Consider the following 19639-nt stretch of genomic DNA (forward strand, 5'->3'; position numbering starts at 1 on the left):
ATGAAAAAAGGTTTCAGCTTTTTGCCATATATTATTAATTACCTTTAACGGTTTAACGTGTGTTTCGGCAGATTCGTCACTCATCAAAACATGCCATGCACTTTCGATTCTTTAGCCTTCTCTTATGAACAAATAAATCAAACTTCTCTACACACTCATAATCAATTCTCAAAGCTGTTTCTATTTCTTAATTTAATACTACGTACTTTCTTATTTCTCAAACTCTATTTAATAAATGTATGCAAGATAATTATTTCTATCTAGAAAAAATACAAAAACTAAGCCAAGTGAAATTTATAACTCTAACTATTGATAATAAAATAATAATAATAACATCAATGTTTCGTAGTTATAATATCTTTATTTAACGATATAATTGCCACTAGTTTAACTTCTTCATCTTTCGGTACCGAAAATTAATTTATCGAATTTAAATGTTCATAAAATATGAATTGTCTGTTGTACATAACGAAGGCTGTGTTTTTTCTTTAGTTTATATTTTAAAATGTTGTTTCAAATGTCTGTTCTAAATAATTGAAGCTTTAGTTATTCCAACATAGAGTGTTTCGATTTTAGTTTCTACTTTATTATTCATTTTTTTTAATATTTCTTTTAATTTTTGTCGTTAATATTTTTATTTAGTCTATCCCTAAGAACATAATCAGAATGACATAATGATACAAAGTGAACCAAGTTATCAACTTGATTAATAATTACAAAAGTATAAAAAATATAACCTCAATACATGAGGATTAAAAGAAAAAAAATACAATTCCTGTTTTATTTTATAAGATGGACATGTGTTACTTGAATAAAATGTATATTAAAAAAATTATTAACAACTTGTTGAACTTTCCACCCTTAGTTACTTGTTTATTTCACTTTTTCGTAAAATTTAGTTTTAATCTTTATAAATATGCTATTTTCACTTTTAGTTCTTATAAGTATTTAATTTTAATTTCAACAAATATATATTTTTTTATTTAATCCTCATAAATAATTTTTTTTTATCTTAGTCTCTATAAATATATATTTTTTATTTTTCTTCTGTAACACTTTTAATGACATCAATAATATTGAGTGTATTTGGCCCATAGGGAATAACCTCATCCTGATATCATAGAGTTAATAAAAAATTAACATTAGAGACTAAAAGCTAAAGAATGAAAATCAAATAAAAATATAACAGGAACCAAAATAAAAATATTCTTATATTATAAGATCATAAAGTTAATTATGGGAGAATAAAACTTCTTAATGAAAATTACACTAAATATGCATAAATATAATAAGTTAAAGTAAAATCATTGGTATGTAATATGATTTGGACTCATGGAAGGAAGAGACCATCTGTGGGCCTATAGGTAGCATACACTGAACAAAAATGATAAAACGCAATTATGAAAGTTTCTTCCTGCACCCCTACATTTTTCTTCCTGCACCCCATAATGTTATGCAAAGACTAACCTGTCCCTATTATTTTTTAAAAACCCTAAAATGCATTTGAACTGTAATTTTTTTGCATTCTGGATTATGTAATAACAGCATTGTTTGGTTCAGGATTGCAGGCTACACTCAATTGCCACAAGGTTTGGGTCAATAGCAGCCCAAGATAGGAAATCCCCATACGAGAAAACAGGCTTCGCATTCGTACGGTGCAAGGTGACAGGAACAGGCCCGATTTATGTGGGCCGTGCAATGGGCGAGTACTCTAGGATTGTCTATGCCTACACCTACTTCGACAACATAGTTGCACATGGTGGTTGGGATGATTGGAACACTTCTTACAATAACAAGTAAGACCTAGCTTTTATTATTTTTCTTAAAACCATACTTCATACTATATAATCATCTTATTATTTATGGTATGTTTCTTCCTATTTAATTTGAAATTATTTCTCTTGATTTGGGCTGATATTGAACCCACTCCACTGCTTTAGGACTGTGTTCTTTGGAGTGTACAAATGCTGGGGACCAGGTGCTGCTGCTATACGTGGAGTTCCATTAGCCCAAGAGCTAGATTTTGAATCTGCTCATCCATTCCTGGTCAAGAGTTTTGTTAATGGGAGACACTGGATGGCACCCTCTGATGCTTAGCTAACTGCTGAACCACCAACATGAAACTCCAGTTTCTTTAAGAGACACCAAAACAAGATATTGCACATCTATAGTCTATCCAATACTATTGCTGTCATTTTATCCTCTTTTTTGTCTTCTGTTTAGCACATAGAAAATTCATTCATTCAATCTTTAATATAGTCCGGGGCTTGATCTTTATACTGTATACTCTTATCACTTTTCAAATCTTGATTCTTTTATTATGAATACAATTTCATTTCCGTGTTTATCAGCTTGTTTTACTGCAGTGTCCGGGGGAGGGGGATTTTACACGGAACTCTTGCAAAAGATTTTGTGTGATGAATATCTGATAATATATAGGACAAAATGGCTAGTTATGGCATCATTAACAAAAAAAAACAATTCGTGTATCTTACCTATGAATCTAGTAATCTACTGGAGCTTTTCAGCCTTGAAAATAGTTTGCCATTACTCATTATGACGCGAAATGAATCTCAAAAAATCACAAAGCAAATTTTGTTTGCAACTAACAACTCGTAATATAATTGCCAGCAGAAAATATTGATAGACATGCCTTCGTCATACAGAACCTTAAACGGAGACTTTAATTGTGGTTTCCTCGTAACCTTGTCGTGAGAAGGGGAAAACATTGTAATGCATAAAACTATTTTATTCTGACAAGTGAAAATTAAATATTCCTAAAAACCTGTAAACCATCAAAGAGACTTGGTAAATGGGAAGAAATAGCTTCACATTATGCAACAATTTGGCTGAGCTTCAAGCATCTCTGGAGATCTGCAGGAGAAAATGTTCACATCAGTTGATGCAGATACAGTAATGCAATTTGAAAACTACGATGTAAATACATGCTGCCGGATAACTCGTTTTATTTTTCAAAAATATATAAGCATCCTCATGGGAGAGGGGAATAGCTATCCTAGCGGGGACAACCAAACCTTAGATATGGGTGTTTCATTTCTCAACTAGGATCTAGCCAATTCTACATCGTAGCTTTTATATGATGATTTAATACCCATTTCAGAAGTAGTAATTCATTGCAAGTTAGATCACTGAGTTAGTACTAAAATAAAGAGACAGATTTTACAGATTGTACGAAGCCATTTATTTTATTAGCCAGTATTGATTATCAACAAAAACATGAACTGATATATTGAGCTTCACCACTTAAACAACAGCTCTAAAGTCAACTTATACCTCTTATCTAAAATTTAAAGACAAACTATTCATCTAGTTCAGTGTTTAGGAAGCTAAAAATAATCGATGCATATTTTCACATGAGGGTCTCACTTAAAAAAAGTAAACAATGATTAATACTACAAGTACATAGTGTGATAAACACCACCAACATATACCAAGGGAACTTACAACTGGCCAAGACTGGCTAAGTCAAAGTCGGGAGCAAGCTCCTGGACGATTTCATTTGGTGGTTGTCCACATTCTTGCATTTTCTGCATAAGCTCAACAATCTTGGTAAAGTTTCCAGCATCACTTTCATAAACATCATTAAGATTTCGTATCAATTCATATTGGTGTGCATAACGTTCATATTCCTCTTTGCTTAAGCTGGATTTGTGTTCTTCCAGCCACTTAGGATATTTTTCTGATATTTCTTTCATTGGTTCATGAAGAATCTCCTTGGACAGAAGTTGTTGCATCATGGTCTCCACAATAGATTCCATGTCCTACACAAAATAATAATAATAATAATAGCTTTAAATGCAGGAAAGGAAGTCAAGATACGGTATTTCCAAGATGAAAAATTAAGAAATAGCACCATAAGTAGTTACAATATCTTTGATGCCCTTAATCACTTGCTTCATCTTAGTAAAAAATTATAACCAGACTTGGCAAATTGTTTGGTCTAGTCTGGTTAGCTTCACATATTTTAAAGAAGATATATAATAGAGGCTATGTTTTTATATGAAAGAAGTATTCCAGGCCTCGATTTCTGCTTCTGTCACCAGTCTCTTTTCCATGTGAAGCTCAGCAAAAGGACACGTCAAAGTTTGTACACTCCAAATTTCTCTTACTTTTCATTCTCTTAATTAATAGATTCCAACTTCAATGCTTCATATATGTTTGAACTTCTTTAAGAAAAAAAGAAGTTATCAATTGAATACAAAAAACAAATTAAATAAGTAGCCACCATGACAAACACCCTTTGAATGTATTTTTAGAAAGTGGACTTTTAAGTTTAATTCAATCGTACAAAATTGGTCTGTAATGTGAAGTTTACACACACTTATATTCAAATTTAATTATATCTCTCAAGCCAACGTGAAATCTCCAAATGTAATATATGAACTTGAGTTGTTACATTAAAAGTAAGATCACTGCATTCCAATTTCCATAAAGGGAAAACTTGACACGCACAAAATAAGTGCCAAAATCTAGGCTAGGATGAACTGAACTCAAAATTTCATGACATTCAAACTCAGAAAATACCAAACATAGTAATCTGATAGACAACCAGTAGCAAAGAACATGTATGTAAAGGGAAATGGGGGTAAATCAGATGTAAATAGAATTGACTACAAATAAGAGTGAAAGGGAAGTTAGTTCTAAAGTAAATTGACTCAGTTATGGAGGGAAGGTGACCCTCAAACTTCACCAATTCTTGGTCACATTGAATAATATAACCATACTGTGTGAATTACTCTATTCTTTCCTTCTTTTTATCTCTTATGTATCAGTTGACTCTACCATAACCTTGAGATGTCCAAGAATGTTTGTTACGAAGGTTGCTAATGCAGTCTTAGGTTAGTCAGAATCTTTTGGACTCAAAAGATTATAAATTTTGACATCAATTTATCAGGACGTCCTCTGGTGGACCACTTTAATATGTGTTCATCTTTGACAAAGCTCTATGATGCACCGATATGTATATATACAGTAAAAAAACACATTTTCAAAAAATAAAATAAAAACCTCCATACCTTAGTGATTCTCCTCTGATACACAACTATTGATTCTTCCAATACACAAAACCCAGGTAAGGGCAAACAACTCTTTGTCCTTTGGCCCAAATCTGTCTCTTTTATAAATTATATTATATTATATTTTGTGTGTGTGTGCATATCAGGTGAGAAGAGTATCTAATTGTGAGAGATGAGACCATTTAAAAATAGAGATGAGAGGAATATCACACACAGCACACATCACAACAACCAGTCCACAGCTCATTATCGTCCAAAGCAGCAGCAGCAGACAAATTAATTACAGAGAGAAAAAAATGACACAGTTGCCAAACTTAATCTTTCTTCAGTTTTCAAGAGAATCCTCACCCTCCTGGAACAGAAGGTTGGGGTTTTTCCATACACATGGATCAAACCAAAGACCTAGGTTCCTTGCACTCAAAGCACGAGACCAACAAACTTCAAATTCCATCTCAATGGGGTACGGATAGGTTTAAAAAACCGGTCTGCAGCCACTAGTTTGGCTGCAACATCAAGGTTTTTGGAGTTTCCACAGCCACAACACAGCAATTTAAAACCCTATATCACCATAGCGTCCCCTCTCACATATCCAAACTGTTAGACTACATGAAGATGCAAAAAACAAATACAAACAACTGCCCCTAAAATCCATTACCGATTTTCACCTCACAACTAGATAACACAACAAACTTAAAGCGCTTTGACAAGAGAAATTACTGAATAACTAACATCAAGTACAGATTGGTTTAAAGGGAAAAAAAAAGGAAAGAAAGAATACCTGAGAGCCAGCAAGCTGCTCAAACTGTTTGACCCAATCTTCCATCAACGCATCCTTCCCCAAATCATCAGCAGCAGGAGGGGTCATAGACTCCAGGCCCTTCACAGCCTCTTTGGTCTGCTCCCTCAGCTTGTTCAGCGCCTCCGCCACGTGGATGTCCTTCGAAGCCTTCTGCTTCCCCTTTTTCTTCGTTCTCAAATCTGGTAAACCCATGCCCAATCCCTGAACCCCCGACGGCAACGAAGGACTCTCGTTTTTGCTCGCAATTGCTCCCCCACTTCCAACACACAATTCAATTAACACAAACACACAAAGATTCAGTAAACTAAAATAATAAAATAAGTTAAAAGAATTGCAGAGTGGAACAAAGATGGGAAACGATAACCTTGGAGGAGAAGGATTAAGGTTGAAGGACTGAAAATCATCCAAAGCACCTGAAATAATCGAATGAAAGAGTCTCAGAAAGAGAGAAAAAATAGCTAAATAATTTAAAATCAGAGTTTGAGAGTGAGTGAGGAAGAACGTACTATCGAGGAGTTGGTCGAGGTCTTGGGAGGAGTCAGCCATGGTTGCCACCGCCACACAACACTGCTGCTACGGCCAATGGAATGAATAAAATAACTATGCAGTGTTGTTTCTCATCCTATTCCAATTACATTGTTGTTGTCATTTACCATATCAATACTTTTATTTTTTTTCTAGATTTTTTCCAATTATACTCTTGTCATTCATTTATAATTATATTTTTTTAATCTGATTCCATTATATATATATATATATATATCCACGTGTCATTTGAATATATTATAACTGTTTTATTTCCTTTTTCTTATTCTTAATTTATTTATATAATTATAACAAATGTTTTAATAAATAAACTATAATATAATTCAAATTCATAAAATATAAATTGTATTTTTTAAATTACATTATATATTTATTTTATTTTTATTTTTAATATAACAGATGCAAGTAAATTTTATATTTTAATTTTTATGATTAACTTCATATATTAAAGTTCTACACATATTAAAATATTCGTGTTTTATATAGGTAATATTTAGATAATGAAAAACTAATCAATGAATGTCTAATAAAGTAAAATAAAAATAATTTTTAGAAAGATTTAAATATATTCTTTACTGTGTAAATACAATCCACATAATTTATGATAATTTTGAAAATTTATGACAATAATTTTTGTAAATAGTGGATAAATGTTAGACTTTACACTTTTTGAACTATTTTTTTATAGACACATTAAAATATATTGAAACTTTTTGTTAAAATTATTTTATCATAAAAAGATTTCAATAATATAATTTTAAATTTTTAGAAAAAGTTATTCACATATGTGACAAACTTAATACATATTAAGAAGTATTTGACTTGTACGCACTCTCGTCCATTTTTTTAAAATAGTAATAATAATGAAATATTAATTTAAAAACCTTTCTAAGTATATATCTTTCCCTTTACTTTTTTTTATTTCGGATTTTCTTCGTTATATACTTTGTTCTTTTATCGCTCTTAGATGTTATAAAATTACTCAAAATAGATTATGAATTCTCAAATTTATATTTTTTTTTAGATTTACCATTGAAAGACAATGAAACTGAAACTAGACGATTTTATATTAATTTTAATAAATTTAGGTATAGTTTATTTTATTTATTTTTAATACTTCTATTATTTAATTTATTTTTAATAATACATCCGGCCATTTTCATTCCATTTTACATTTTTATTATTTATTCTAATTCTAATGATCTACTTATCTTTTTATTTTGTTTTTGTATTATTCAATTTATTTGTAGTAATATACTAGTTTTTCTGTTTTATATTTCTGTCATAATATATTGGTGTTTTTAGTATTTTATGTTCTTATTGTTTAATTTATTACTAGTAGCATACTAGTGGTTTTTTTAATTCTTTAATTTATTTTTAAATATATATTGTTTTTTTTTATATATTTAGTTTATATAAATTATTTCAAGTGGTATATATATATTTTAATCCACGAGGCATGTTATAATTAATTTTCTGTATAAGAGACCGAAAAAAATACTTCAAACTTTCTAATTAAATGACTAATATCATTTTAATATTAGAGATGTTACAAATTATTTTGAAAATGTAGGTGAACACTTGCCAAAGATATCAAATGGACATATAATTATTTAAGAGTTTCTAAGATAATAAATATTTCATCCTATTGTTTACTAATGTTGTTATGTATCCTACAAATTGCGCAATATTGTTTCTTATTCTCGACAAGTCGTCTCAATTTAATCAAGATTTAAAACATATTTATATATTTAAAGTCATTTACTTTTTATAAATTCAGTTATAATATAAGGGATATATTAATATTAATACTAATCTATCATTCAAACAACGAATATTAATATTAATTAAGTAATTAAAAGTTTTGATCAATTTGGCTGAAATGAATAAGAAAAAAAATGAGGTAGTTTTAGACAGTGAAAAGAGCTAAACGGGGGGATAAGACTTGTCGGAGAGTGAGTAGGGTGTGGTCGGCGAGGCACCAACACGCAAATGGCTGCTATCTCTGGCGTTGGCGCCGCAAAAGCGATAACAATGGCAATAGCAGCGAGGCCCCTTCGCCTGAAACCTTACGCCGCAACAACGGCACTTGCTTTTCTCTCACTCCACAAATCTCTCTTCCTCCCACCTTCTCCCTTCCCCTCGCGCCGCTCCTTCTGCGCCGCCGCACTTCGAACCTCCGGCAGCAGAGTGGAACAGTTCCGCAAGAAGCTTAGGGTTTCCGAAATCAAAGAAGGCGATGGCGCCAACGTGCTCGGCCGCGACCTCGTCGTGCAGGGCTGGGTTCGCACGCTTCGCCTTCAGAGTAGCGTGACCTTCATCGAGGCAAGACATTATACCGATTTCTGTTGTAATTAGCCGGTATTTGCAATGCAATTGCTGATTGAGTAAATTGTTGATTGTATGCAGATTAACGATGGTTCTTGCCTTTCTAACATGCAATGTGTGTTGAACTCAGAGGCCGAAGGTTACGATCAGGTGTGCTTGCTTTTGCTGTCGTTTTTGTTTATGGTTTTATATTTAGGTTTATTGGATAAACTTATAGGGAAACCTATAAAAGCGAAGAAAATGAAATAAGTTTTTATGTAGTTTAAAATAGGCTAGTGCATAAGCGGAATGTAGCTTTTAGAAAACATAACATGGAAGAATTCTTACAAATTAGTTTATATATAAGTTAAATTTAGTTTACAAAGTATATTTCGTTTCTCCTTGTTTTCTTCTCCTATATAAGTACTTTTGGAGAAGTTTATCAGGACAAACCTCTGTTACCATCTCTTTTGAAGGTTTGGAGGTTGTTATTAGGTAGAATCTGGCTTGGTTACAACTGGTGCCTCCGTGTGGGTGCAAGGAGTTGTGGTGAAGAGCCAAGGATCCAAACAGAAAGTGGAGTTGAAGGTCAACAAAATAGTGCTGGTTAGTTCTCTCTTATTCGCAATAAAACAAACCTCTCACCGTTTTGCTCTCTTTTATCATATCAAATTTTGTTTTCGTTCATTTCGTCAAGACTTTATCCATTTTAACATTTGTTTTCTTCATTTGAGTATATATTCCAACATAATGTTGCGCAGACTTCTACCATACAATATATTGAAATTATAGCTTCTCTTTGTTTCTTTCTTTTCATATTTTGAACATCTTTGTGAGTACGCAGTACCAGTGTGGACAGTCAGTCTCACATGGCTACATTATAAGGAGTTTGCTTTGGTCTTTTGGTACTGCTTATGAAAACATTGTCTTTAAGCTTTTACATTTTTATCCATTGTTCATTAACCACTGTTTGGTTGTTTATTGAATCTAATTTCCTAATATGATTTAGATTTTTTATCACTAACTTCATTTTTGCTTCCATTATGCTTTCACTTGTTTTTTTTTTTTTTTTTTCTGTTAGTGTAAATGGCAATGGAAAGGACAAGTATTCTCTTGATTATCGTTAGTGCTGCAATATACTTGGATTTTTTTTTCTCTTTTCATGGTCTTGCATCAGGCTCGTTAAATGTTTCCAACTTGGTTCATTTAGATCTTTAACTCCAAGGTGACTCATGCAAGACTTTGGTCTTACAATTTCAGACTGGCAAGAGTGATCCCTCTTTTCCCATCCAAAAGAAAAGAGCCAGCAAAGAATTTCTAAGAACAAAAGCACATCTTCGTGCAAGGACAAATACTTTTGGTGCAGTATGGTTCCTCTTTTTGTCATATTTGTTTTTACCTTGCCTTCTTATGCCTCTACTTAATCATGCAAAAGGACAATTCATTAATTTGCTTTAGTTTAAATTATTATCTTAAATTTCTTCAAATATTGTTGTTTTTCATCTATCCTGTTATGTGAAGCCACTTTTTAGATGATTGATTATCTAGCTCGTTTCTTGTCATGAAGAATTTCTTTACGAGCAACTGTGTTTGGGGGTGAGGGTGGGGGTAGGTGTCTCCAAAATTTGATGCGTTCTATTATTTGAGGTATTTCATTGGTGTTAATCATGCTTCATGCAGAGTGCAAAAAATACTCTGGCTCAACTAGTTTTATGTCTCTTGTTTAGTTGGAGTTTTAAGTAATGGTTATTTGCTTAAAATTCTAACCGTCAATACATTTTTAATCGCCATCTTATCAATTGAATCCAGTGAAGCTACTTTGTAGCTTTTTGCAAATTTATCTACAAAGAGGGTGCTCAATCAGTTCATATCTCTTCATAGGTTTATGCAGAAAGTTCCTATAGTGGCAATGAATTTTTAGCTTATGGTTTTTAATTCCCTTCCATCTATTTTTTATTTACAGATAATGTTTTGATTTCTGACCAGAGTATTAATTCATGTAACTTCTGTTATTATTTTCGCTTAGGAAATTACCTTATTTTTTATTTTTACAATTATCTTTATCTTTTTGTTATACAAAATGAATTCAGGTTGCAAGGGTTAGGAATGCTTTGGCCTATGCTACGCATAAATTCTTCCAAGAAAATGGGTTTGTATGGATCTCAAGTCCTATCATCACAGCTTCAGATTGCGAGGGAGCGGGTGAACAGTTCTGTGTTACTACTTTGGTATTTCCAATTCCACGAGCTACTTCCACTTTATATATTTTTAACCAAGTTATATGTTATTAATGCACTTTGAATACTAAAGGATTAAATTCTCCGCTCATCTTCCCAGCCCACCAAAAAATCTCATTACTTGGAAGTTTGTTAGAAAACCATGGTTGTGGGGGAAGTAGTCTTTCATTCCAAACTACTATGAATCCCACAAGAAAATAATTCATGAAAGTCACAGTAGAGCAAAGTAAAACCATTAAAAGAAAATGTTATATTATCCTTTACTTTTTATGCTGTGAGCAGGAGAACGTTTTGGTTTTAGCTTAGACTCTGGAGCATAAGGGATCTCTAGGGATGACACTCTTTAGCTTATTAAGAAACACTGGTTGATAATACTTTAGCAACAACATTAACCAAATCACCTTATGTTCAATCAGCCTCGTTGGTCAATGAGTGTCATTGAACACTGTCTAAAACAATTTTAGTAAAACTATCTGGAGCAAAGTATTTTCAATGGTTTTTTCCCTAATGTTTTCTTTGATGCAGTCACTCTTCTCTGGAATTTTTTCTCATTCCCTGTGAAAGAATTTAAATGAACAAATTTTATGCAGTCAGAATTTGTTTGAAAATTCTTTATTGCATTTAGATTTTTAACTATATATTTGAAGTATACAAGGGACATGCAGAGTGAATTTGTTTACACAGTAATCACTACTTATAGCAGCCCCTTGATAATGTTTTCCCTCAATGAAGGAAGTTCGTTTCCATAATTTAAAAATGGTTCAAAGATAGGGTTATAACTTATAACTTATAAGTCTGTTGGAAGTACTAATTTCTCATCTTATTAAGCATTTAGTATTAGATTTTTCTCCCTTCAATGTACAGATACCAAGTTCTCAAGATACTACGGATTCTCCTGTTGATGCAATTCCAAAAAAGAATGACAGATTAATTGATTGGTCACAAGTGAGACAAATTCATATCCCTACTCTTTTAATACAAGCTATCAGTATAGTGTGTAAGGCGGTTATTGAATTTTATGCACTAATCTGAATCATTTTGTGAATCAGGACTTCTTTGGAAAACCAGCATTCTTGACTGTTTCAGGTCAACTCAATGCTGAAACTTATGCAACGGCTCTCTCTGATGTACATACGTCATCTTCTCTCTCTTATTTTTTAGCAGTTCTCTTGACTTCTTTAAAATCTAGTATTTTAAAATCAATGACCGAAATGTACATTGAATATGGTACTTATACAGGTGTATACCTTTGGTCCCACATTCCGAGCAGAAAATTCCAACACTTCTAGGCACTTGGCTGAATTTTGGGTTGGTGATTTCGTTTTCTTGTGTGTTCAATTTGAATTAAAAAGAAGCTGGACTATGAATCCCTTTTTGCTTCTAAGCTGCCTAGTTTTTCTTATTAGTTGTAATGCATGTGTAATGTAACAATAACTAAAGGGCATTATCATATTGTTTATTCAGATGATTGAACCGGAGCTTGCATTTGCTGATCTTAATGATGACATGGCTTGTGCATCTGCTTATCTCCAGTTTGTAGTATGTTACATTCCACTAATACTACAAAGTTGTCTTCAACTTTAGATTATTTTTGCAAATATTTTTTTTTATATAATTTCATCATATTAAAGCTTGTGTGCTTCATGTATTTGATTCTTGAAGATAAAATATGTTCTCGATAACTGCAAGGAAGACATGGAGTTTTTCAATACATGGATTAATAAAGGAATCGTTGATCGCTTGAGTGTATGAGTTCTCAGTGTAACCATCATATTGCTTTCCTTTATCTAATTTATGCCTAGATGTATCAGTTATGATTACCAATTTGATCACTATATATTATTTTGATGTCATTATAAAAGGATGTAGCAGATAAAGATGTTGTGCAAATAACCTACACTGAAGCGATAGATCTGCTGTCAGGATCAAATAAGAAATTTGAATTCCCGGTAACTTGCTATTTTATTTTATTTTATTCATTTTGAGTAATCCTGTTGAATGTGCAGTTACCCTGTGCTTTATCTTATGTTTTATTCTACCCATGACCATTTTCTAAAATCAAACATGGAACAAGTATTTTTGTGCTGTACTTTATAGTGTTTATTGTTTAGCAAATCAAACACACTAGGAGGATGTCTTCTAACTTTTTTTTTTGTTTGCTCCCCCCATCCCCTGGACATTACCTGTCCTATTCTTGCTCGCATTTTGTTCAAAATTGGTCATCTGCAAAATCTACTCTCGTTCATCTTAGTAGCTGGTCCAACTAATGACTCAGGATTTGATTGTTGTTGTTGTACAAACTTTATTTTTCTAAAAGTGAAATGACTTGATTCGTAAAGTCCTTCCAGTTTGTTTGTATTTGACATATTTTTCCACTTGCATTCACAGGTTAAATGGGGTTGTGATCTTCAGAGCGAACATGAGCGCTATATAACTGAAGAGGCATTCAATGGATGCCCAGTGATAATTAGAGATTATCCAAAGGCATGCTACCTTCTCTTCTCATCTTTTGGACAGGGCAATTGGAAGACATTATGGCGTTATAAATAATTTTAAAAATGGCTGTCAATATAAAAGAAAGACCAAGAACTTTTGACCTTGGAGGCAAGATATAAAATCCACTAAATCTGAAAGAAGTGACTGGGAAAATAGAATAGAAGTAACATTCTTCTGAACCTTTTTTCTTCTGCTCAACTTCCAGTCCTCCCTGCACAAAATTATAAAGGAAAAAAATGCAAATTTTACCACAAAAATTCTTTGTCATTGTTTTACGTAAGTTGCATGAAATGGACCAACGATCAGGATTCTGTGTATACACAAAAAAACAGGTGAATCAAATTGAAGTTGTTGAATTTAATTTTTTTCAGGATATTAAAGCATTCTATATGCGACAGAATGATGATGGAAAGACAGTTGCGGCCATGGACATGTTGGTTCCAGGGGTAATTTATAAGATATCTCTTTCTTATTATAACCATCAAGTGGTGTTTGTGAATAAAATTTTCAGGACAATAGACAGTCTCTTAGTTAGTTACATAGTATAATCATTGGTTGCAAAAAAATTAGAGAAATAAGGCATGTTGCCTATAACTAGGAAGAGGGGTTTAGGGAGTAGTTAGTCATTAGAGAATCAGTTTGGTGGCTGAGGGTTCTGGATTTCTCGAATATCCTGAGAATTTCCTTTTCTTTATTGTACAGTTTCAGTTCTTGGTACTGTTCCCAGGTTGGGGCAAGATTGGGAACTAGGCTTCATCAGTAAAGATTTGTACTTTTACTCCCGATTCTGATCTAGTTCTAACAAGCACTATCCAAAAGATTAGTGGTTTAAGTTTGATAGCGTATAAAAGCGTAGAAATTTATGTGTCAAATAATGTAGAGGAGTACTGGCAGCATCTTCATTCTAACACATTCTCTTATGATTAAAATGTATTGAAAGCCACAAAATCATGAGTGAAATTCCTTAAATAGTGAGGCTCACAATTTTGTGATTTTCAATAAATTTCAGTTAATAGTAAATGTTGTATTAAAAAAATATGTTAGCCTTTCTCTAATGTTATTTAGGGCCAGGAATGTTTGCCTGAAGAGATAACATGGGAGTTATACGGTGCACAGCTCTTAGTTTTATGTTCTTACTTATGCACAATGTAAACTTATCTACATGTCTGTCTGTTAGATTGGTGAACTTATTGGTGGAAGCCAAAGGGAAGAAAGGCTTGAGTATCTAGAAGCTCGTTTAGATGAATTAAAGCTAAATAAGGATGCATATTGGTGGTATCTTGATTTGCGTCGATATGGTTCAGGTCAGATGTCTTTCTCTTTGAGCCTCTTTACCTATTTGTACCACGCCGTACAAGACGTAAATCACTTTCAGAATAATAGACTACCCTTTCTTTTGCTGATAAGGTTTCTTTATCTTTCATCTGGAAAGTCTCATTTCATCTTTTGAGGCAAATTTTTTTTGCTGCTTTTATCCAACTGAGTTTATATATAACTGTTATTGCAGCTGGTAATTGCAAGCTCTGTGCAATTGTTTCATTTTTTTTGTTGGGTAAACACTTAAATGGTCTTCCAGCGTCACCTATCTGTTCTCGAAACATTTAGAGTTAAATAAGTTTTGGTACTTGGTCCATATTGAAATTGGTATCTCTAAAATTTTGTGTTTTTTATCCCAATATTTAAAGAGTATCCTATTTTGTTCTTTATAGTAAATATTATCTTTGAATTAATGGTGTTAACATGTAATCATCTTATAAAATACTTGTGATATAATGACACGTTACATTATCAAACTTAAGATGTCAATAGTGTTAATTTAGAAGTAACATTAATTAACAGGAACAAATTAATATATTTGTTAAATGTTGGGATAAAAGTACTTCTTTTTTGTGGTATCAATTTAATACGAACTAATTTTTGAGGTATTAAAAAGTTGTTTATAAATTATCAATTAAACCAATAATTTAAAATAAACTAGTGTATAAAACATATAAATTCATACTTATGTTTGAACTTTTTAACTCGATTATATTGACAAGATACAGTGTCTTCTTGATGCAGTACCTCATGCAGGCTTTGGTTTGGGATTTGAAAGACTTGTTCAATTTGCAACAGGAATGGACAATATAAGGGACGTTATTCCTTTTCCTCGGACACCTGGCTCGGCCGAGTTTTAGAACTTGCAGATATAGTCAAATAAGGACTTCACATTCATTTGTACGATTCAAACTCTGTATTTTAGGCAATAAAGTTTCTTGCGTCTTTTGTCTTTATTTTAAAAAGCAATTTGCTTGGTCTAAATGAAGTATTTATACATTCTGAGCTTGTAAATTATCAAATTGTGTACGTATCAAACTTTATCGGGTATTTAGATTCATGATGTATAAGACAACCTATAAATACAATTTATCGGTCAGAACAAGAAAATAACTTAGATGGCAATAGTAAATGTAAAATTGGAGTCCAGGAGGGGGAATGCAGCTAATTATCTGCTCCTGCAACACAACCTTATTCATTCTTGGAATGATTAATACAATTATATAAATGCTTTAGCGTTTTGTTCCAAACACTAGAGCAAATGTGCAAGATGGTTTTTGCATTTTGACTGGTTTTAAAAAAATTAAACATATGATCTAAACTATTGCATTTTGGCTACTGTTTGACCAATTTCATAGACGCTTTTGATCTTAACTTACTGGTTTTATTCTTATATAGAGAGAAAAGAATAAAACTAGTAAGTTAAAATGATTCTACTTTATACGAGCAAATGTTATACAATAAAGCCTGTTCTGCTAGGAAAATTTCCAAAATTAATAAAGGAGATATTTATATAGCTTTATTAGCTGCAAAGAGAAAAGTATTGGACCTAAATTAAATCATGATACCTGTTAAACTATAACAGTGTTAAACTATAACAGCAGAGATTAAAAAAATCTTAATTATATAGTTGGACTTAAAATGGTATTATTTAAGATGATATTAATTATATATAGTTGGACTTAAAATGGTATTATTTAAGATGATATTATATAATTAAGATTTTTTTAAGCTTACTGCTGTTATAGTTTAATAGGTATCATGATTTAATTTAAACCCAATACTTTTCTATTTGCAACTAACAAAGCTACGTTGTATAAAACGTCGTATAAAATAGAATCTTTTTAGCTTCGGATGACTTTCTTCGTAAGAAAATAACTTCAATTAATATAAAAAGGTTTTCAAATATGCAATTAATATAATATAACCCTACTTTAAAATGATCAATGATATAATTGAACCATAAACCCTACTTTAATATAATATAACCCTACACAAAATAACTACAAATATGCAATTAATATAATATAACCCTACTTTAAAATCAGCTATAAGTTCGATTTAGGGTTTTCAAATTTAACTTGCATATAATGTTAACTAAGATTTTTTTCAGTTCATGTTAAACACAAATATCAATTATACATGCTTGACGACTATGATTATATGTAATTTAAGTAAAATCTGTGCACGATACATAAACTACTGAAATTTAAGCAGTATTCTAACCAATTTTCCATTCTGAAGGAGTCCAACAATATAACTCATGTTGACAAACTAACGAAGTATATCTTAAATTTCATAGTTTGTTACTGCATATCACAAATGAAACCATTCAATTTAAAACCAATATCTGCACTATTATAACTGCACTCCTATTATTTATTTTAGAAAATATAAAGACGGGGCCTCAAATATACTAATTCCAGAAATCAAAATCCATCAAACACAACACAGATAGCCGGACAAAACAGCAAAGAGCCTTCTAATGATACTTTAATGGTCGAATTTAAGAGCATGTAACATCTGGTTAGAACTTATTTGCTGTTTCATTACCCTAACACTAACGATTACAATATCAATTTATTTAATCATATTTCAAGTCTTCCAACATTTATTTTGCAATTATTAACAAAAACCATAAATGAAAACTTATTTACAACATTGGTGAAAGCAGGTTGAAGAGGGTGACCAAAAGTGATGAATTTTCCTAAAGGCCTCCAAATTATATTGTTTGTAACATTGAGTAACGAAGGACATGACATAATAACTGGAAAAGCTAAAACCAGAACACAAAAAATTATGTAATAAGCTTGGTATTCCATCTTTGCATACTTCACCCCTAATTAATAGAAGAAGAAAAATCTGTGTAGGAAAAACTCAAACAATTGTTCGTGAGGAAAATATAAAGTTTTGATATTAACTTGCAAAAAAAATCCTCATTGAAGCATAATCATAACTATCAAACTTTCAATCAAATAAAAATAAAAACAAGTGATACATTTTGCAAACTACGAAAATGCATCATCCACATGCCCCTCACTTCTCCGACGAGTTTGGTCCACGCTTCTTACCGAACCCAACCACTACAATCAACAATGACAAAAATCAAAAATTAAAACACCATATTATAATAGCCCAAATTCAGAAACCCTAAAAATTTAACACAACAAAATATTATTTTTTGGTAGAAAAGAGAAGTAAGATAAATATTAAAGAAGTTGAATAGCGTTGGCATGTGAATTTAGACATAGGAAAGGCAAGGGAAGGAGAGAAGAAGACAAAATTACCGGCGGTGACGAATCGGCGGTTGTATTGCATTCGCTTGTGAGCGCGTCCTCGTGGCTTCTTCTTCTTGTCTTGCTTGGCCACCTTAGGAGTTTGTCCTCTCACTTTGCCCGCACGCGCGAGAGATCCGTGAACCTTACCTGTAATCAAAACATCAACCAAAGAAACCATTTAGACAGAACATCATCGTCACCGTGTTCAGAAAAACCATCAAAGCCCATTGAACTTGAAAAGGGAATTAGGAAATAACTCACCCATTTTGATGAATTGATGCTTCTCTCTCTGATTCGTTCAGCTGCAGCGGCTACCGGTAAAATCCCAAAGCAAGAGGAAGAGATCTCTATTTGTAAAGGTAGGGTTTATGGTTCTGAGGTCTTAATGGGCCATAGGCCTGTTAGTAAACTTGCTGAGCCCATTTATCTTATGGAACGTATCATAGTTGCACATGTTTTTTCTCTTTTTCGGCCGTGCCTAATTTTAAATTCCAGAGGAGCTTTTTTTTATTTGAATGATTTTATTTTAAAATAAATGATTCTTAACAACTAATTTATTTTGGAAATGCTTATCGAAATAGTTTTTTTTTATTTGGACTGCGAAAAATTATTTTTAAAATATTTACCTGTATACAAAGCCTCTTTCACTTCCCACAATTTTTTTTTCTATTTTTTCTATTTTATCTTTTTATCAATATTTAATTTAATTTTATTATTATGGACATTGCTATTTTTTCAAAAAGAATAAAAATTTTAAATTTATTTTTTCAAAATTTTTAAAATTTTCAAAAACTAAAACCTTTCGAAACACTTCAAAATTTAAAAAATTTCAAATTTTAAAAATGTATTAATTTTTAAATTTTCTATTTTTCAAACCTAAAGCCTTTTTTAAACATTTCAAATTGAAATTTTAAATTTTCAAAAATTTTAAATATTTTAAAATTTTAAATTAAATGAAAGTTTTATAAATCTATCAAAATTCTTTTTCATTTTCTATTTTCATATAAAAAAAATATCAGTAGTAATTTGGTTCCAGGAACCACAAAATCAACAACTACTGTTTTTCAATGGCTTCAGTCGTATGTATATAAGTATTGTTTTTTTTTTTCTTATGGCAAAACCATTCCATGAACAAAAATTCTCCATTTTTTGTTTTGTCTTTTATGTACTTACTTACTGGTTAATTAATTATTATGTTTTTTTTTCTTTTTGTTTATAATATCAGATGAGGGAAATTCTCATTTAGTTTAAAAACATAGAGGGACACATATTTATATTTTTTTTAACACTGCTTTTTGGTTAAAGGTTTTTCTTATTATTTATTTTTTAGCCACAATTTTCATATCCCATTCTTCTTCTTTTAATAAGAAAGTTTTTGTTATATAAAATTTAATCTTGATGGATTGTCTTTTGTGAAAGATACATGTAAATTTATAAAAAAAATGCTAGCATTTTATATGTTCTTGACTTTTCTATATTTCTCATGATAAAAAAATAAGTAAGAATATTGATGTAAAAAAATACTAATAAGTAAGGATAACTATTCGAATAAAATCACACCCCATTTTATTTTTTCTAATTTTATCTTTATATTTTTATTTAATTTTATGAGCATTTTATTTT

General features: G+C 31.4%; 4 protein-coding genes across 4 annotated transcripts; 2 read left to right on the forward strand and 2 right to left on the reverse strand.

Annotated features, from left to right (window-relative positions):
* Positions 1–1560: 1560 nt before the first annotated feature.
* LOC137808075 (probable pectinesterase 68) lies at positions 1561–2347 on the forward strand. Its single transcript, XM_068608982.1, has 2 exons — positions 1561–1796; positions 1941–2347. The coding sequence occupies exons 1-2, from the start codon at positions 1699–1701 to the stop codon at positions 2095–2097; spliced, it is 255 nt and encodes an 84-aa protein (XP_068465083.1). The 5' UTR covers positions 1561–1698; the 3' UTR covers positions 2098–2347.
* Positions 2348–2593: 246 nt separating this feature from the next.
* On the reverse strand, positions 2594–6525 carry LOC137808074 (peroxisome biogenesis protein 19-2-like). The gene is made up of 5 exons (XM_068608981.1): positions 6342–6525; positions 6200–6248; positions 5815–6091; positions 3466–3782; positions 2594–2874 (listed from the first exon to the last, which is right to left on the reverse strand). The coding sequence occupies exons 1-5, from the start codon at positions 6379–6381 to the stop codon at positions 2829–2831; spliced, it is 729 nt and encodes a 242-aa protein (XP_068465082.1). The 5' UTR covers positions 6382–6525; the 3' UTR covers positions 2594–2828.
* Positions 6526–8247: 1722 nt separating this feature from the next.
* On the forward strand, positions 8248–15694 carry LOC137808076 (asparagine--tRNA ligase, chloroplastic/mitochondrial). Its single transcript, XM_068608983.1, has 15 exons — positions 8248–8706; positions 8791–8859; positions 9184–9294; positions 9949–10053; positions 10779–10916; positions 11790–11870; positions 11975–12052; positions 12165–12233; positions 12390–12464; positions 12588–12671; positions 12788–12874; positions 13314–13409; positions 13793–13867; positions 14599–14725; positions 15483–15694. The coding sequence occupies exons 1-15, from the start codon at positions 8374–8376 to the stop codon at positions 15596–15598; spliced, it is 1644 nt and encodes a 547-aa protein (XP_068465084.1). The 5' UTR covers positions 8248–8373; the 3' UTR covers positions 15599–15694.
* A 1841-nt stretch (positions 15695–17535) lies between these two features.
* LOC137808077 (small ribosomal subunit protein eS30z/eS30y/eS30x) lies at positions 17536–18445 on the reverse strand. The gene is made up of 3 exons (XM_068608984.1): positions 18278–18445; positions 18026–18163; positions 17536–17821 (listed from the first exon to the last, which is right to left on the reverse strand). Exons 1-3 carry the CDS (start codon positions 18279–18281, stop codon positions 17775–17777), a joined length of 189 nt encoding a protein of 62 aa, XP_068465085.1. The 5' UTR covers positions 18282–18445; the 3' UTR covers positions 17536–17774.
* Between the last annotated feature and the right edge of the window lie 1194 nt (positions 18446–19639).

Source organism: Phaseolus vulgaris, chromosome 3 (assembly GCF_000499845.2).
Source record: "Phaseolus vulgaris cultivar G19833 chromosome 3, P. vulgaris v2.0, whole genome shotgun sequence".
Lineage (NCBI taxonomy): Eukaryota > Viridiplantae > Streptophyta > Magnoliopsida > Fabales > Fabaceae > Phaseolus > Phaseolus vulgaris.

Bases quoted from the DNA above. Each gene is read 5' to 3' on its own strand.
- LOC137808075 (XM_068608982.1), top strand. From the start codon at position 1,699: ATGGGCGAGTACTCTAGGATTGTCTATGCCTACACCTACTTCGACAAC. The intron at 1,797-1,940 runs GTAAGACCTAGC...CCACTGCTTTAG, and splicing joins AACACTTCTTACAATAACAA to GACTGTGTTCTTTGGAGTGT.
- LOC137808074 (XM_068608981.1), bottom strand. From the start codon at position 6,381: ATGGCTGACTCCTCCCAAGACCTCGACCAACTCCTCGATA. The intron at 6,092-6,199 runs GTTATCGTTTCC...GTGTGTTGGAAG, and splicing joins CTTAATCCTTCTCCTCCAAG to TGGGGGAGCAATTGCGAGCA. The intron at 2,875-3,465 runs GTAAGTTCCCTT...TTTCTCCTGCAG, and splicing joins TTAGCCAGTCTTGGCCAGTT to ATCTCCAGAGATGCTTGAAG.
- LOC137808076 (XM_068608983.1), top strand. From the start codon at position 8,374: ATGGCTGCTATCTCTGGCGTTGGCGCCGCAAAAGCGATAACAATGGCA. The intron at 9,295-9,948 runs GTTAGTTCTCTC...TTACAATTTCAG, and splicing joins AGGTCAACAAAATAGTGCTG to ACTGGCAAGAGTGATCCCTC. The intron at 12,672-12,787 runs GTATGAGTTCTC...TCATTATAAAAG, and splicing joins GAATCGTTGATCGCTTGAGT to GATGTAGCAGATAAAGATGT.
- LOC137808077 (XM_068608984.1), bottom strand. The intron at 17,822-18,025 runs GTAATTTTGTCT...TGTTGATTGTAG, and splicing joins CCGCCGATTCGTCACCGCCG to TGGTTGGGTTCGGTAAGAAG.